The sequence below is a fragment of the Cornus florida genome, unplaced genomic scaffold (assembly GCF_030987335.1).
Source record: "Cornus florida cultivar Cherokee Brave unplaced genomic scaffold, ASM3098733v1 CherokeeBrave_3.0.0_Hap2_Chr09, whole genome shotgun sequence".
NCBI lineage: Eukaryota > Viridiplantae > Streptophyta > Magnoliopsida > Cornales > Cornaceae > Cornus > Cornus florida.
In genome coordinates this window covers 54064862-54085012 of record NW_026775579.1, presented here as the reverse complement: position 1 = coordinate 54085012, position 20151 = coordinate 54064862, and the positions used below count along the sequence as shown (strand labels likewise).

At 37.3% G+C, this 20151-nt stretch overlaps 2 protein-coding genes across 2 annotated transcripts; both read left to right on the top strand.

Annotated features, from left to right (window-relative positions):
- Window positions 1-711: 711 nt before the first annotated feature.
- Window positions 712-3425, top strand: LOC132273968 (putative receptor protein kinase ZmPK1). The gene has a single exon (XM_059775097.1). It carries the CDS (start codon window positions 763-765, stop codon window positions 3235-3237), a length of 2475 nt encoding a protein of 824 aa, XP_059631080.1. The 5' UTR covers window positions 712-762; the 3' UTR covers window positions 3238-3425.
- Window positions 3426-6758: 3333 nt separating this feature from the next.
- Window positions 6759-9441, top strand: LOC132273967 (putative receptor protein kinase ZmPK1). The gene has a single exon (XM_059775096.1). The coding sequence runs from the start codon at window positions 6877-6879 to the stop codon at window positions 9319-9321; it is 2445 nt and encodes an 814-aa protein (XP_059631079.1). The 5' UTR covers window positions 6759-6876; the 3' UTR covers window positions 9322-9441.
- Window positions 9442-20151: the final 10710 nt, after the last annotated feature.

Sequence of the window (20151 nt, the reverse complement as noted above, 5' to 3'; positions counted from 1 at the left end):
GTAAAAAAAAAAAAAATAGTAGTAAAGAAGGTAAAGAAGGTAAAAATAAAATAATAATAAAGTTATATAAAGGGTAATTATGACATTATAAATTAAGGAATTGTACATTAATGAATTGAAGGACTTTCTTATCATTTCTTTTAAAAAAAAATGATAAATGGAGTGCAATTAGAGAGTCGTATTTTTATTATATATTAATTATGAAATATAGTTGAGTTGTTCAAAGACTAATCTTATTATTCTATTATTTATATAAAACAAAATATATAAATATATATAAAATAATAAAACGATTCGGTTTGGTTTGGTCTTATAAAAACTCTAATTGTAACCTCTGTTCTATATTTTTGGAACGGGAACAAAATTTAACCATGAAAAAACTAAACAAAACTTATAGGTCCGGTTCGATTTATCAGATTAAAATTGTGACTTTATGTAATTTTCATCAACATTAATATTGCTATGTTACTCTTCATCTAAGGGTTCAAACTTACGCACTACCAATATTTTATAAAATGTTGGAAATGATAGAATTTAATAGAAATTTACTCCCTCAAAAAAAAAAAAAATTAATAAATAAATAAATTAACGACTTGGTCAACTGTACATATATGTCTAACAAGGTACAAGCCATATTAATGAGCAGAGTAGACTCTTCCACGTCCACGTGTATTGTCCGTATCTATTATATATATATGTTAACACATCCGCCTTCAACAGTTAATCATAACTTACATACAACACTGAGCAGCTAAAGCCATTATGTGTGCTCCATTTTTATTCATAGTCATTTCTCTGCTCCTATCTTCACCATTTTCATCTTCAACACTTCTTAGACTAACCAAAGGCTTATCCCTCTCCGTTGAAAAACCAAATAACGTTTTAATTTCAGCGAACGGCGTTTTCTCTTCGGGGTTCTATCAGGTGGGCAAGAACGCATATTGCTTCGCAATATGGTATAGTCAATCATTAGATGATGGAAATCACACAGTGGTTTGGATGGCCAATCGAGACACACCGGTTAATGGAAGACGCTCAAAGCTCTCCCTGCTAAAAACTGGTAATATTATCTTGACAGATGTTGATCAGCGTATTTGGGCCACCGAAACCACGACGACTTCTTTGGTGCAGCTGGAACTTTATGATACTGGTAATCTTGTTCTTCATACTTTGGAGGGTAAAATCCTTTGGCAAAGCTTTAATTCACCAACGGATACTCTTCTTCCTCTACAACCACTCACCCAAAACACAATGCTTGTTTCATCAAGAAGCCAAAGCAATTACTCTTCCGGTTTCTACAAGCTCTATTTCGATGATGACAATGTGCTCCGCCTCCAATTTGATGATCTTGAAAAATCCAGCTTTTATTGGCCTAGCCCGTGGGCGCAACCATGGGATCTTGGAAGGATCACGTACAACAACAGTAGAATTGCAGTACTGGATCCCTCCGGCCATTTCAAGTCATCTGATAATTTTAAGTTCTCGGCTGCAGATTTGGGCACAGGGCCTAAAAGAAGATTGACTGTTGATGTTGATGGCAACCTTAGATTGTATAGTCTAAATAAGGGAGCTTGGGTTGTTACATGGCAAGCAATGTCCAACCCATGCAGTGTTCATGGCATTTGTGGGCCCAACAGTGTGTGCAATTATCATCGTCAAGGAGGTAGGAGATGCAATTGCATACCGGGATTCAAGATGAAAAATCACACAGATTGGTCTTATGGTTGTGAACCATATTTCAATGTCTTGTGCGACGAGGAGGCTGTTTTCAAGAAACATCCTCATCTTGATTTCTATAGCCAGGAAATTGGGTACTCCCGAAATGTAACCTTCGAGAGTTGTAAAGAGATGTGTTCCCAGTCTTGCAATTGCATAGGGTTTCAATACAAATTTGAAATCAAGAGTGGTTACTATCTTTGTTACGCCAAGGCTCTGTTGCTCGATGGCACGGAGGGAATTGAACATACCATGTACATAAAATTGCCCAAATCTAAACTCTCCTCCTTTGATAAGCCCACTCGAGAATTCCGATTAGATTGCTCGCAACAAGTTACAACACCCCTTTACAGAAATTACAAGAAGAAGCAAGAAAACAGCATGGTGAAATTCATGCTTTGGTTCGCCTGTGGATGTGGAGGAGTTGAGATCATTGGCTTCTTGTTTGTGCTGTATGTCTTGTATAAGGACCGTCAAGGCTCTCGTGCAACTGAGAAAGGTTACCTTCAAGTAGGAACTGGATTCAGAAAATACACATATGCTGAGCTTAAGAAGGCCACGCGCAATTTCAGCATAGAGATTGGGAGAGGAGGCAGTGGTGTTGTATATAAAGGTACTTTGTCTGACAATAGAGTTGCAGCAATCAAGCGTCTTACGGAAGCCAATCAGGGCGAAGAAGAATTCTTAGCAGAAGTAAGCACCATTGGGAGGCTTAATCACATGAACCTGACAGAGACTTGGGGTTATTGTGTGGAGGGAAAGCACAGGCTTTTGGTGTATGAGTACATGGAGCATAGTTCTTTAGCAGAGAACATAACTTCCAACACACTTGATTGGAAGAAGAGGTTTGAAATTGCTTTGGGTACTGCAAAAGGCCTAGCTTATTTACATGAAGAATGCTTGGAGTGGGTTTTACACTGTGATGTAAAGCCTCACAACATACTCTTGGACTCCAATTACCAACCCAAAGTGGCCGATTTTGGGATGTCTAAACTCTTCAACAGAGGTGGGATTGGTAATTCTAGCTTCTCTAGGATGAGAGGAACTAGAGGTTACATGGCTCCGGAATGGGTTTACAATCTTCCCATCACATCCAAAGTTGATGTCTATAGCTATGGCGTTGTCATGTTGGAGATGATAACGGGAAGAAGCCCGACTGCTACTGTCCATGCCGTGGATGATAATGAGGGGATGGAGCAGAGAAGGTTGGTCACATGGGTGAGAAAGAAGATGCATGAAACTACAGGAAATGGATCATGGATCGAAGAAATCATAGACACTGCCATGGATGGTGAATATGACAAAAATAAGATGGAACTCCTGGTTAGAGTGGCTTTGCAATGTGCAGAGGAAGACAAAAATGCAAGACCCACCATGAGTAAGGTAGTTGAAATGCTTTTGGCTCATGAAAATGATGAGTTTGAAAAGTCATCCATTCCTTGTATTATAGATGCATGTGATAGTTTGATATTTGAGTACGATGTTGAGGAATGTGATTTGGAGGAATGTGCAGAGGAATGAGTAGATCGAAGAATTCTTAGGAAAATAAATGCAACTTATCTTACTCTAAATCCTACGATCCCACTGCCCCACCTTCTCCAAATAATTTTAGGTTATTTCTTGTTGTAATGTGCTTTACATTTGTATTTCTAAACTTTAAATCATCAATTTGAAATCTATTCTACTCCAAATTATTGACATTACAGAAATTCCATTGACAATGGGAGAGAAAATGGGAACCATATAAACCTATCTCAAGAATTGTTGAGATGGTACCATTCATTCTTGATATGCTTGAGCTTATGAACTCCCTTCTCCCTTTCATCAACTGGATATCTTGTTGCATCTCCACAACTTCATTTTCTATCTCATTTATGGAGAATTATGTGGTTTCTTAAAAAATGTTAAAGGGCATTAGACAGGGGGACCCAATATACCCTATCTATTTGTATTAGCCAGTGTCTCTTTTACATTATTAACCCAATACAACCCTATTGCAATTTCAGTGATAATTACCATTGTCACGTTCCATTCTATATTATTACAAAATTTGAAAATAATTGTTTGAGCCATTTTCTGGTACTTTACTTCCTCTCTATCTGTAGTTCTTGAATGGTTTTCTCAATCTGCTGGCAAGGAGAAATAAGCTCCTATAAGCTTGCATTTGCCTCATTCAATAAAAATGATTAAGCATGCTTGTAGCTAGAAAGAAATGTGGGAATATTTATACAACAAAAAGTTTAGAAAAACATCTAAATTTCAACTTTTATCAAATTTGAGAAAAAAAAATATTTTAATGCTCCTTCATTCCATCATTAAATATATGTGGCAGCCCGACATACCATGTTATTAATATGCCACTGCAATGAAAATATAACAAACAAACTAGTTTATTGAGGAAAATTTTGAGCAATGTGGACTCATTTCTCTTAATGGTTAATTTTCATTGGCCGAGCATACAAATATCCTAGGCGAATATGAGATCCAAAATTTTAAAACACCGTAGTAATACAAATTTTTGGGTCCTAGTAATACAAATTTTTTTGCCCAAATTGGAGGCCTTAGTCGACCGTCTGGGTGACGGTTGCCTCGGCCCAAGGCTGACCCTATGAGCATATCAATGACATGACACGCTCGGCTCATTCAATATATTCTCGACACTAAATTGATTTCATTTTTCATTTAAATTAATTAATTAATTATTATTATTTTTATGCAATAGTCTGAGTGTATATGATAGCATCAAATCATGTTTCTAGACAAGGACATTTTAGGAAGACCACTATATGAGACCTAACCTAAACAACTAGTTGGGGGCATAGAGTCAATTACACGTTAAAAATTGGTTGATAAGGAAGAATCTCTTGGGGTCTCCACTCTTCACATCATCCACTCACCTTTCACAAGTAACAAATCAAGTTCAAAAACTCAACTTCTCCACTTCCTAACATCTTCTCCCACCCTACATGTCCCCTGTGACAATAATACACCAAAGGAGCGTAATTCTTTGACTAGTCAATAATGGACCTTCTATAGTTCTGACCCATGATTTTAGGTGCCGCTGTTAAATTCTTTGGATGCAAAGAGATAATGACAATGACCAATTCCATTCCCGTGATTGATTAGACCAATTAGAAAGTTAGAATATGGTAAGTTTTAAATTAATTTTTTTTTAAATATCCATATAATATACCAATAATATTATCCGATTGACATATTCTTAAACTGAATAGAGACAGTTGGTCGATACTAAAAAAGACTCATGCCAAAGATGACTCGTCCTCGTCAACTATAGTATTGCGTGGATGTATATCCTCTTGAATTATGTGTTGATGGCTGCTTTGGATTTTTTTGATAAATTAAATGTTCTCTTGATACGTGGTACAATTTTCGTCTCTGGTATTAGTCAACCAAATTCAATCATCATACAAAAAAACTTTGGCTATTGAGTTTACACTGACTCATCTTTTTGGCTTTGGCTGGTTCAATTCATGATACTCAAAGTCAAAGAATTTTTATTTATTTATTTATTTATTTTTTCAACATCTAAGTTCCAACATTCTGAGAATTCTCACGAATTTTTGTTTTCCTGTTATGTCTTTCTTTTTACCATGTCATGTTGATAATTTTTGCTAAAATCTTTAGCATGGTGGTATCCTCCACCTTCTTAAAGGAAATATTGGGAGTTCAAGTTCTACTAAGAATGTGGGTTGATCGTTGAAGTAAAATTTTTCGTTTAGACTTTCAATTAATTTGTTTTCCTGTTATGTCTTCCTTTCTATTATGTCATGTTTATAATATTTGCTAAAATCTTTAGCATGGTGGTATCCTCCACCTTCTTAAAGAAAATATTGAGAGTTCAAGTTCTACTAAAGATGTGTGCTGATCGTTAAGGTAAAATTTTTCGTTTAGACTTCCAATTAACCAGCTCTATTTTTATAAAAATATAAAAGACACACAATTTCTATCTTATCACCAATAATTACAACCTAGTCACGTCCTCTCTACCTCACATGATTAACCCCTCAAGATTGAAGGTTTGATAACCTACATAAGAACAAAATGAGTGTATAAATTATTTGTCAAGACACAAAAATAAAAAATAAAAATAAAAATAGAGTAATATTACTCTTAGATCTCTCAAGATTGAAGGTTTGAATAACCTACATAAGAACAAAATGAGTATATAAATTATTTGTCAAGACACAAAAATAAAAAATAAAAATAAAAATAAAATAATACTACTCTTAGATCTCCCATATCAAAATATCTTTTATAAATAGAGTAATCATAATAATACTAATACGAGTCTTATTGGAAGATTGTGACCATCAATTTGAGCGAGAGTCCACTCAATGAATGGTCAACTACTACTTTTGACCGCCGCTAAAGACCGGTGCATTAAATCTGACACCCAGTAGGCCCACTCAATGAATGGCCACCTACGATTTTTGACCGGCACTAGAGACCCGGTGCATTGAATCTGACACCCAGTAGGCCCACTCAGTGAATGGTCACCAACTATTTTTGACTCTTCAAATGTCTTCTGAATTTGAATCATCGTTCACATTGGTCACATACTTTTGAGTTTGAATTTAGCAGTCACACGTTTTTTAAGTTTGAACTTGCAATCCTTTGTTACTCTGTAAATAAGGTGGCTGAGTTATAGTTACTAATATAAAATGGTACCGTAGTAAAATTTAATTTAAAATTAATATTCAATAAAGTAATTCAGACATTATTATATTTTTAAAGTGTTTTGTCCAAAAAACTCAATAACAAACTCTTTTGAAGACTTAAACGAACATACAACCATTAAAATGGTAACTTTATGCAATTTTCATCAACAGTAGTATTGCTTTGTTACTTTCATCAAAGGGTTCAACAAACTTACGCACTACCAATATTTATAAATTGATGGAAATGATAGAATTTAATAGAATGACCCCAATTTACTCCCATAAAAAAAAATAATAAATAAAAATAAATAAAAAGGGACTTGGTCAACAATACATAGATGTCTAAAAAGATACAAGGCATGTTAATGAGCAGTGTAAACTCTTCCACGTCCATGTGAGTAATTGTCGGTATCGATTTTATATATTAACACATCCGCCTTCAACGAGCTAATCATAACTTGCATACAACGAGCTAGTCATTATGCGTGCTCCATTTTTATTCATTGTCATTTCTCTGCTCCTATCTTCACCATTTTCATCTTCAACACTTCTTTCAATAACCAAAGGCTCATCCCTGTTTGTGGAGAAACCAAATAAGGTTCTAATTTCACCAAACGGTGTGTTCTCCTCTGGATTTTATCCGGTGGGCAACAACACGTATTGCTTTGCAATATGGTACAGTCAATCGTTGAATGATAGAAGTCACACGGTGGTTTGGATGGCCAATCGAGACCGACCAGTTAACGGAAGACACTCAAAGCTCTCTCTGCTAAAAACTGGTAATATAATCTTGACAGATGCTTATCGTCTTATTGTTTGGGCCACCGACACCACGACGACTTCTTTGGCGCAGCTGGAACTTTATGATACTGGTAATCTTGTTCTACATACTTTGGAGGGTGAAATTCTTTGGCAAAGCTTTAATTCACCAACGGATACTCTTCTCCCTCTACAACCACTCACAAAAAACACAATGCTTGTTTCATCAAGAAGCCAAAACAATTACTCTTCCGGTTTCTACAAGTTCTATTTCGATGGTGACAATGTGCTCCGCCTCCGATTTGATGGTCTTAAAGTCTCCAGCATGTATTGGCCTACCCCGTGGTTGCAACCATGGGAAAATGGAAGGTCCACGTACAACAACAGTAGAATTGCAATACTTGATCCCTCTGGCCATTTCAAGTCATCTGATAATTTTAAGTTCTCGGCTGCAGATATGGGCACAGGGCCTAAGAGAAGATTGACTCTTGATGTTGATGGCAACCTTAGATTGTATAGTCTAAATGAGAAATTGAGTGCTTGGGTTGTTACATGGCAAGCCAAGTCCAACCCGTGCACCATTCATGGCATTTGTGGACCCAACAGTCTGTGCAATTATCATCGTAAAGGAGGTAGGAGATGCAATTGCATACCGGGATTCAAGATGAAAAATCACACAGATTGGTCTTATGGTTGTGAACCATATTTCAATCTCTTGTGCGACGAGGAGGCTGGTTTCATCAAACTTCCTCATCTTGATTGCTATGGCCAGGATATTGCGTACTTCCCAAATCAAACCTTCGAGAGGTGTAAAGAGAAGTGTTCCAAGGATTGCAATTGCAAAGGGTTTCAATTCAAATATGACAGACCTAATGGTTACTATCTTTGTTACACCAAGGCTCTGTTGCTCGGTAGCTCGGAGGGAATTGAAGAAACAATGTACATAAAATTGCCCAAATCTAATCTCTCCTCCTATGATAAGCCCACTCAAGAATTACGATTAGATTGCTCGCAACAAGTTACAACACCCCTTTACAGAAATTACAAGAAGAAGAAAGAAAACAGCAAGGTGAAGTTCATGCTTTGGTTCGCCTGTGGATGTGGAGGAGTTGAGATCATTGGTTTCTTGTTTGTGCTGTATGTCTTGTATAGAGACCGTCAACGCTCTCGTGCAACTGAGAAAGGTTACCTTCAAGTAGGATCTGGATTCAGAAAATACACATATGCTGAGCTTAAGAAGGCGACGCTCAATTTCAGCATAGAGATTGGGAGAGGAGGCAGTGGTGTTGTATATGAAGGTACTTTGTCTGACAATAGAGTTGCAGCAATCAAGCGTCTTACGGAAGCCAATCAGGGCGAAGAGGAATTCTTAGCAGAAGTAAGCACCATTGGGAGGCTTAATCACATGAACCTAATAGAGACATGGGGTTATTGTGTTGAGGGAAAGCACAGGCTTTTGGTGTATGAGTACATGGAGCATGGTTCTTTAGCAGAAAACATAACTTCCAACACACTTGATTGGAAGAAGAGGTTTGAAATTGCTTTGGGTACTGCAAAAGGCCTAGCTTATTTACATGAAGAATGCTTGGAGTGGGTTTTACACTGTGATGTAAAGCCTCAGAACATACTCTTGGACTCCAATTACCAACCCAAAGTAGCAGATTTTGGGCTGTCTAAACTCTTCAACAGAGGTAACATTGGCAATTCTAGCTTCTCTAGGATGAGAGGAACTAGAGGTTACATGGCTCCGGAATGGGTTTTTAATCTTCCCATCACATCCAAAGTTGATGTCTATAGCTATGGTGTTGTCATGTTGGAGATGATAACCGGAAGAAGCCCGACTGGTACTGTCCATGCCATGGATGATAATGGGGGGATGGAGCAGAGAAGGTTGGTCACATGGGTGACAGAGAAGATGCATGAAACTACAGGAAATGGATCATGGATCGAAGAAATCGTAGACACTGCCATGGATGGTGAATATGACAAAAATAAGATGGAACTTCTTGTTAGAGTGGCTTTGCAATGTGCTGAGGAAGACAAAAATGCAAGACCCACCATGAGTAAGGTAGTTGAAATGCTTTTGGGTCATGAAAATGATGAGTTTGAAAAGTCATCCATTCCTTGTATTATAGATAGAGCTACTAATGAATCGAGCTGTTCATGAACAACTCGGGCTTGACTCGTTAAGGGTTTAACTTGGGCTCGTTCATTTAGTAAATGAACCGAGCTCGAGCTCATTTTTCAAGCTCATTTAATTAATAAGCCGAACTTGAACAACGTTAAACTCGGCTCGTTGGCCATATATATATTTTCATTTATATTTAAAAGGTTGGCCCATATAATATATATGTTTGGCCCACTTACATTCTTTCGTTAATTAGGCCCAAAAATTTATAATCATTGGCCCATACCCCATCCAAATAAGATTCAATCTCATTCATTATATTAAAATCCATCTCAACCATTGGTTTTGATAATCTTTAAGAGATAATAATAAAACCCTAAAATAAGAGGACTGCCGCACATAAGGCACATCGTCTTTAGCTTCGTTGCATATCGTCTTTCAGATCCATGATTACGCCAACATAACTCCACAAGCAATACAACTTGCCCACTTTCTCTCTCTTAAACGGATCAACTCCATTGCATAATCCACCGGCACATCTCAAAAAATCACACAACTCTCTCCCTCTCTCTCTTTTCTTAAACGGATGTGATGGTGAAGCTATGGTGGAATATATCTAGAGAGTCGAAATCCTTGTAAGGTCTAATTTTGTCTAGAAAAGTTGTTGGTTTTTTTTTTTTTTTGGCGATTGAGATGTTATCTCATAAAAGAGGGGATCTGATTTCTAAATCTGTACGTAACCGAGCTCGAGCTTCTTGAAACTATACCGAGCTCGAGCATGGATAAGTCAAGATTGCCCAAGCCCGAGCCCGAGCTCGAACACCACTCATGAAGAACCGAGCCCGAACAACCTAAAGCTCAATTCGGTTCATTTGCAGCCCTAATTATAGATGCATGTGGTAGTTTGAAATTTGAGTACGTTGTTGAGGAATGAGTAGAGGACCAAGATGCAAGGTCCACCATAAGTAATTAAGGTAGGAGAGGTACTTTTGGTAATGGCTTTTAAAAGAGTTGGTGTTGGTATGTATTTGGATCATATATGGTAGTTCAAAAAATCGAGTATATTAACTATTTATATATATATATATATATATATATTGGTTTCCAAGATATTATCTTCTTAATCGTAGCAACAAAGCTAGATGGAAGAATTCTTAGGAAAACAAATGCAACTTATCTTGCCCTAAATCCTAAAATCCCTCTACCCCACCTTCCCCAAATAATTTTAATTTATTTCTTACTATAATGTGCTTTACAAAAATATTTCTAAAGTTTTAACCATAAAATGTCTTTTACGAGGAGCTAAACACCACGTGGAAATGCATTCACGAAGGGTAAATAATCACTTTTTTTTACAAGAAATATTGATCCTCGTAGGAGACTAAAATATTAGCCATGGAAGATACTTTTGTCTATGCAGTGAACTTATTTACGATATGCATGTACCCTCATTAATAATTAATTTACGAGGTACTTGGCTAGTCGTTAATACATCTTAATATTTACAAGACACCATGCATGTTGTAAAAAAGAAAAAAAAATTATAACAAATATTTTTATTTACGAGTTTCAAGATCCCCATAGATAACACATTTAAAAAAAAAAAAAAGAAAAGAAAGAAGCACCCATAAATACTACATAATTATCTACACAACCTACAATTGATAAGAATTTCAACTAAACACACTATAAAATAATAACAATTCTTAGTTAATACCAATAAATAAAACAATCCATTCAAATATAACATTAGACATATCAAAAGATTAAACATTTTCACAATAAAAAAATTCGATCATTGTTTAATATGCCAAAATAGAAAAGAAAATCCCTTTTGTCAAAAACACCATGGATTCTATCAATTTCCTAGCACTTGATCTACATTATGCACTTGTCAAAAGTACCACCACATTATACATGGTACAAAATCTGAGCAAGTAGTTGCATCCTCCTAGCACTTGAGTTTTAGTCTGCACTTGTCAAAAATACTACCTCATTGTCCATGGTAAAAATTCAAGCAAGTAGCTGCATCACACGAGTCTCAATTTCTGTTTGCTAATAATCTTAAGAACTTTAAGTGAAAAACAAACAAACAAAAATAAAAATAAAACAAGAAACAAAAAACTTAAATATTATGTGATATAAATATTGAAGATTCATAATAGTATCCTCAACTAGAGATAAAATTAAAATTTAACTTAAGATACAAGAAAATCATGTTAAAAGATGAATTAGGTAGAAAATTGAATTCAAGACTACTTGGTTCCAGTGGTCAACTATTTGGTCCATATCCAAGTACAACCTAGATAATAGTACATAAGTCCCTTTGGAACATAAGGTCAAGAGGAGTGGCACATCTAGGTAAGATCACATTGATTTTACTAGATTGTATATTGTAATTAGTAGTTTTCACAAGGGCAATGTGCTCATTTCATTGTAATAGTAATTGTAACATAATAAACAACATGAGTGAGGGAAGAAACTTCTAAGTTCTCTTACACAAATTTCCAAATTAGTGTCTCAATCTTCTTCTCTAGAACCTAATCTTTACAGAATTAAAACTGAGGGGGAGAGATTTCCTAGTTATACAAAACTATTAAGAAAATTATAAAACTAAGAGTATGACACTTTCGGTCCAGCATGGAAAAACACTTTTTTTTTTTCTTTCCATGATAGCACCATCAATCCAAACAACACAATTACTACTTGTGTATGATTTGGTTGCTTGAGTATCTTACCTATAAAAAATAAATAAACAAAATAAAACATATACCAAAGGAATGAACAAAGCCTGTGGGGAAAATACTAAATTTTCCAATTATATCCTTAGCAAGTAAAAGGAAAGTAAGGTAGAAACCCGAAAAAAAAAAGAACAAATAATATTAACAACAAAGCAGTAGGTGCATTTTCTTACTCTAAAGCTACCCATTGCAATAGTTGAACAAAATCAATACTTGATAACTAACTATCCCTCATTTCTACTTCCATCATTTACATAAATCATATGATTGATCAGTTAGGTCACGTAAGTAGATTTCTCAAAGTTTAACTCATTCATTTGATTAAAGTAATTGTCTATTGGATTTTACTCATTTACAAACCTGTATTTATAGTACATATGAACACAATAAAAAAATCCCAATTGTAATTTTTTTTTTTTTTTTTTTTTTTTTCCCGAGGATGAAGAAATAGAACCTAAAAATCCCAATTACATTTTCTAGCAAAGAAGAATATTGTATAGAAATTAGTTGTAAAGATGGAAAGATAAAATAACGTGAAGTTACTATGGCGGAAAGCAGCAAACTTCTAGAATAAAAAGGCAGAACTCATGTTGTTCTTAGATAGTGAAGTATAGGATTGCATTTTTATATATGTATTATATATAAATGTCACCAAACCCGTAATTAGTCTAGGGCAAAGTGTTTACTCTATTATTTTTGGCCCAATGGAAAAACGACATGTGGTGAGTTCTAATGAGCTTGCCACACTACTTTGATGCTTTAAAATGTCCAAAAGAGAAAGCGTGATATTGAATTGCTAAAGTTTGATCTTGTGTCATCCACTAATAAAGAGGAAGCATGTGGCGAGTTCCAATGGAACTTACCACGCTGGATCGCAACTCTAATAAGTTATTATTAGAGTATTAAAGCTATTTAATTTTATACAGCAATCAAAGACAAGTGGGCCAGTACAATCCTACCATATAGAGTTTTCTATCCTAAAAGAAAAGAGGTGAGTCCTATTAGGACTTCCCATCTTTAAAGTGATGGCCTACAAATTCCTATTTGGAATGAATATAACCACACCTGGTGAGTTCCACTGAGCTTACCATAGTTCTGACCATGGTATATCAATTCTTTTTAAGAGTGATTATCATGGTTTCAATAAAATAGAAACTTACCAAGTTTGGTAAAATTAAGGTTGATTCAGCCAGATAAAGAAGAACGTGGGGTTAATAGTCTCCTTATTTTTAAGAGACTTCAACAACGGTTTAGCTAAGTCAGACAACTTTACTAAAAGAAATGAGACATGGAATTTAATTAGTTTATATATATATATATATTTATTAGACTTAACCCACGATGAAGTAACCACTGTGAAAAAGGAATCCATGACGCCATGAGTTCTAAAATCCAGATGAGGCAAGGTTGAAGGGAAGTTGCTAAAATTAAGGAAGTGTACTTCAACCACGACCCACGATGTCAAATTAATAGGAGAATAGAAGCTAACCACGATGTCGTGAAGGTCAGCCTAAAATGAAGGAGGTGTAGCCCATGGAAGGAAAGGGTGTGGGATGATTTTTATCAACGGCCGAACCTTTCTTTTGGTTCAGAATGACCGAATTTTTCCTTTGGTTCAGAATGGCCAAAGCTTTTTTTTTTTCCTTCAGAACGGCCGAACCTTTCCTTCAGAATGGCTGAACCTTTCCTTTGGCTCAGAAGGGCTAAACCTTTCCTTTGCTTCAGAACGGCCGAACCTTTCCTTTAGTTCAGAAGGGCCAAACCTTTTCTTCAGAATGGCTGAACCTTTCCTTTGGTTTAAAAAGGCCGAACCTTTCCTTCAGAACGGCCGAACCTTTCCTTTCCTTCAGAAGGGCCGAACCTTTCCTTCAGAAGGGATGAACCTTTCCTTCAGAACTATCGACCCTTCCTCACGAATTTGCACATTTGACTCTCTTTGTAAGGTTTCAGGGGGCCAAAGATCGTATATTCCTAAGTAAAAGGAAGATTAACCAAAGGTGGTAAGACCAAAGTTGACCAAGCAAGGTAATTGGGCTGCATTTTCTCCTAAATTATAGGAGGCTTCAACAGTTAATTTGGTTAAGTCAACTACGTGGCTAAGAGATGTGATCTACAGAAGAAAAGGAAGTGGGTTGGATAAATATATATATGTGTACAAATATATATATATATATATATATATATATATATATATATATTCTGGAAAACTACCCACGATGAAGAAGCTGCTAAAATCCAGGAGTTCATGGCGCCATGAATTCCAAAGCTTAGAAGGAAAGTCTTAAAATGGGAAATTACCAAAGTTCAAGGGACGTGGGTAATTATATATTTCTGGTGTGTGTGTGTGTGTGTGTGTGTGTATATATATATATATATATATATATACTGTTTACACCATAAATATTTTCTGGCTGGAAAGGTTTGTCGTGGCCAATCCCATTGGAAAGGTGATATGCAAAAGTGCAATCATGAGGTAACATGTAGTTTCATCAAATGAAGCCATTTGGTACAAGATCTACAGTTGGAAAGACGTGGACTTTACAAGGGGACACGTGGCAAACATCTGGAAAGCCATGTGTACCTTTAACTTAGTCATCAAGAATGATAACTCCCCCACTCCTATAATGTCACCTAGTTTGTAGGAGTCACTCCAAGAATAAGGCAACCACTTGCTTTATTTAGGTTAAGAGGTTGCTAAAAATTAGCAAAGTGGGCTAAAAACATCATGCATTTACCAAAGAAAGATGAGAAAAATGTGGGACGCGTGGTATGATCTGGACCTTCCAGATAGAATTTCTCAACTACTGGAACTGTTGTCTTTCCATTTAGGCATTACAAAATGTGGGATAAAGCCTACAAACATGTATTTAACCGCCAAAGTCCACTATCTATCAATTATAAATCATGGGAGAACATGTTCTTACATGTGTTAACACTATGAGAACACTAAGGAAGACATAGGACACATGGTAAGATCCGGACCTTCCAAGTGGAAGTTCTTAACTGCTGCTGTAACTGCTGGAACTGCTGCCTTTTCATCTGGGCAGTTACAAAGTGTGGGATAAGACCTACAAACATGCATTCAACTGCCAAAATCCACTATCTATCAGTTATAAGTCATGAGAGAATATGGTTTTACACTTGGCAACATTTAGAGAAGGTTGAAAGATCATGGGACACATGGCAGTTTGAGATTTGGCTACGTGGAAGCTGCTGAAGCTTCCACATCAAGCTGCTACATGCATGGGAAGCTCTATAAATAGAGCACTTATGCTTCACTTGCAAACCCTGTCAACACACACAACCAACAGCACTTCAATTACTTTACATTCATGTATCTTTACATTCATGTAATGCACTTTCAATATGTTTAATTTAAGTCTTGCACTTATTATTCCTACTTTTCAGCACTTTACTTTCAAGTCTAGCACTTTCAATATAGCTTTCCCTTCCACTAGCCATAGTTCAGTGTCCTTTTCCAAGGTAAAAAGAACCTTTGAAGGTGGTAATTCTAGTTTTCCATTCAATCGCCTGATCCCTACAATCTCCTACTGGATAGTTGTTCGGATATCCACTTTAGAATGACTGCAGTTCCTGGCACGCCCAACATTCACCCCTACTTTCCATTCACCTGGAAAGCGGAAACCACTCTTTTTTGTGAGCCGAACATATTGGCACGCCCGGCGAGACATTTTAGACAGACTGTTCAATGACCGATGGAAGAAGGTAAGGCAAGCCTGTCCAAGACCCTGCCGAACTAGAAGAGATGTAAGTCAGTGAACTTCCAGTGAAAAGTTCATGATTTGCACCTGATGAAAATGATATGGTGGAAAAATTTGCTCAAATAATGGCAAATGGACCCATCATGGACAACATCCGCATGATGGCAATGCAACAAGATAAGTTTGTGCAAGACCAAGCTAGAGTCGCTGAAGACTTAGCCAGAGTTACGCAAGACCAATCTAAGGCTAGTCAAGACCATGCAAAAGCCGCTCTTGCTAACGAGCGAAAGTTAGAAGAAATGGTAAACCGAATCTCTCAAAGGTTCGAGTCTATGTTGGAACGGACCCTTGGAAACTTTAACCAAGGTTTGGCCCCTCGGCCAAACAATTCTAAAGGGTCTCAACAGTCGGCCTTCCAAGTTAGCAGGCGGGCCACATTTGTTGAAGGAAGTTCCTCTCAGCAACATGCAGGGCCGTTCCCTCCAACTCAGTAGCAGGTATAATCCTTTCCAATGGCACAGACTTACATTCCAGCCGCACCTGTGACTGCTCCAGTGACACAGATGACTGTTCCACAAGCTGTGCCCATGCCAACCATCCAGCAAGCCTGTGACATTTTCACAATAGACTTGACATGATAAGCCTAGCCAACCATGGCCATACCACATCCTTCAAGCACAACAGAATATTCCACCTGTAAACATTTAGCCAGCTGCACCTGCTCCAGCAAGGCCACCTATGCTCATTCCTATGGCGGTTGGGGGGTAACCTTTTCCAAGGGAGCCACTTCTTGACCAAGGAGGAAGGAACCGTGGCAGGAATAACTATACAGATGCCAACCCCTTACTTATGGCGGGTGGGGGGTATCAAGTGGCCAATCAACCTCAAGGTTGGCCAGACAACAACCTTCCACAGCCTATGGCGCTTGATAGAGACCAATTTGCAGAATTCTTTCAACAGGAATTTGGCTTAACTCGAAGGGGTGGAAGACCAACTTACAGAAAGCCCTATCCAGAGTTTACTGATGAAGTTGAATTTCTAAGGAATTTCAGAATTCCAGAGTTTGTAACGTTTAATAGAGAGGGCGAACAGTCTACCTTGGAACATATCAGTCAGTTCACTGTCTAATGTGGAGAAGCAGTAGCCAATCCATGGCTGAAAATACACTTGTTTCCAAACACACTGACTGGATATGCTTTCAGGTGGTATTCCAACTTGCCAGCCAACTCCATCTAAAGTTGGCAGCAATTTGAGGACTCATTCTCTACTCAGTTTTATAGAGCTGAGCCCGAAGTGTCCATAGCAGACCTTTCCAGACTTCATCAACTACTTGGAGAGTCGGTGATGAGCTTCCTTTCCAGATTCAGGCGGGCCAAGTTCAAATGTAATTTGTCTTTGCCGCTAGAAGAGTATGTAAAGATGGCTGTGAACGGCCTAGAATTTGAACTTCGCAAGAAGTTTGAAGGTATACAATTTCATAACTTATTTGACTTAGCCGGTAGAGTAGCTAAGTATGAAGAGCTCCTTCGTGAGGAGCAAGATCGGAAGAGCTCTTCCAAGGGCACTTACTATCGTGATCCTAATTATGAGGTGTATACCACTAAAACTGAAGGGGAGTTTGAAGTAAATGTAGCCGAGCTCAACATAAAGAGGGCTTATACTTGTGAGGCCTTGACAAAACCAAAGTCAGCCACGGCCAACTTACAGGCCACCTCCGGTTCCAAGTGGAAGGGGGCAGACCCTTCCAGAAGTTACTCTTTTGACATCTCTAAAGCCGAGCAAATTTTTGATTTGCTCATGGCTGACAAGCAACTGATTTTCACAAAAGGCTACAAGATGCCATCGGCTTCAGAAATGGCCGAGAAAGAGTATTGCAAATTTCACAATTCATGGAGGCATTCCACTAATAATTGTGTGATTTTTCATAACATGGTGCAAGAGGCGATTGAAGATGGCAGGTTGAAGTTTTCAGAAAAAATAGAAGTCATGGGTGTTGATGAAAATCCTTTCCCCAAGGTTGTTACCACAAATGTTACTTCCCTTGCCGCAGAACACCCTAAGAAGAAGGTGGACTTGGCAAATTCAAGAGCTAGTGGAAAAATTGAAAGTCTTAAAGCTGCAGCATCCTTGGAGAAAATGGTGGCTGAGTTGGAAAAGCAACTCCGTGAGGCTCAAATAGCCTTAATCCAGCAAGGTTGTTGCCCCAAGTGTAAAATTCAGAATGAAGGCTATCATAGAGATGTTTCAAAGACGAAGCTATCTAATGATGACCGAGGCCAAAAAAGGAAGGTCCATGACTGGTTGACTTTCCAAAAGGTGGAAAACACAGATACTGTAACCATTCCAGAGAAAAAAGCCGGGTCTATCCATAAAGAAGGGCAGTAGAAAGGAGATCAGAATTCCTTCCAAGGAGTCTGGAAAGGAATATAATTTCCTATCAAATTTGATGTATGGTGGTCAACTTAAATTTCTTCCACCCGAACAAAGAATCACAAGGCTATATGTGATTCCATATTAGCTTCCTTTAAGCCCTTGTCTCCATATACAAATATATTTATTGTAAATTTTTCCTTTCCATCTTCCCTTCTTGAAATCTGTCAATCTTCTATATACTAAAAATTGATCTGATAAATTTTAGATGAAGAAGAAAAAGTACTCGATGAGAGTGAGGAAGATGAAGGTGGAAAGAAAACTACTGTAATGCCTAGCAAAATTGAAGGGGTAGCCGAAAGTGGTGATGTAAGCATTAAAAGTATTTCTTCAAGTGATGATGAAGAAGAAGAAAAACTCGAAGAAGAAAATATAGAACTACCAAAAGAAGGAGAAGATGCTTTATACAAAGCAAAGGGAAAAGAAAAGGCTTCTTAGGTATTTTCAATGTGGCTAGACCTAATTTTCATATTCTGGACCTCACGTATATTTCCTTTTGCAAGGACTAGCTATTGTCAAGAAGGAATTTCAACCCTAGTTCTCCTCTTCTGATGAAGATTCCTTTGATGAAGAAGTCGGTATTTCTAAAGGGCAAACTACTACTCAGCATTCTAGCAAAGCCCTTAAAATGCGTAGCCCTTCTGGAAAGATTGTTGGAAAAGCAAAAAGGAAAATCATGCCTGATCTAAAAAAAACAAAAGAATTTAAATAGCCGAGAGACTCTCCAAAACACAAAAAATCAAAGCCATCCAAAGAAATTGTTTTGGTAAGTCTCTGTTTTTGTTCCCTTCTAGTTTCATCACTCTAAAATGTTTATAACTCCCTTTAAACTTGACTAACAGGGCTCTTCTATGGGACTCAACTTCATGAATATCCATCTGGACTAACAAATTGCACAAGGAGAGGATCTGGCCCTTCAAGCTTCGATTATAGAAAGTTTGACCAGCAAAAATGAGAAAAGTTTGCCCATTCCAACTCCCACTATTGGAACATCCATTCCTTTCGGTACTGGTGGAACTTCTACAGGCCCTGCTCCTTCCATCCCAGAGGCAAGTCTTTACACTTTTAAACTTCGCCTCCTTTCTTTCTTTCTATCTAATAAAAACTTGTTCTCACTTCAGGCAACTCTTTCATTATCTACATTAACCTCCTTCATGGTGTAAAGAAAAACCCTTCTAGCTTTGGCCGATCTTTACAAAGTGATCAAGGCCACCAAGTCTTCCAGTGCTTCTACCTCAAGTGCCAGTGTCCTCATGCTTCCAAGGCCTTCAGATGATGCTATCATGGTAGCCAAAGAAAAACTATTGTCATATTTTGCTCATGATGTAGATGATGTTATATTTTTCCATCAGAGTCTGGCCAGCACTATAATGACCCTCAAAAAACATTCTGAATTTCCTAAGCACGTCCAAGCTTCTTTGACCAAACTATAACACCAACTCCAATTCATTGTTGCCCATGTGAGCTCTAGTTCTTCCACAATTTCTGAGTATGAAAAGAAGGCTAGGCTCAAAGATAAAGCTCTTGAGGATTTCCAACTCTCATTAGAGACCTACCTAGAAATCAAAGAGCAAGCTAAGAAGCTTATGGCCAAGAAAGAAGAATTGAATGAAGAGCTGGCTAAGATTCAAAGGGAATTGGAACAGGTGGAACATGAAGAATTTGAATTAGACCAAACAGCTAGTGCCTTTGTCAATGTATCTGAGCCTTTAAGGAAAGAATGGGAAAAGTGGGTCAATAAATTTCCACAATTTAAGGATGCTAAAGTTAAGGCATTGGCTACTCTTAAAGAATCAAGGAAGCTTTGGTTGGAAATTGGAGGTAGTCTTGCCTCTATTTGATCTCATGTGGTTCTTTTATGTGGTTGCTTTTGGAAAACTTATGGGTTAATGGATTGAAATAAGTAGATAACTTTTGAAATCACTTATATGCCCAGCTCTTAGGGTTAGCGGCTATTTTGGAATTTGTAATGAAAT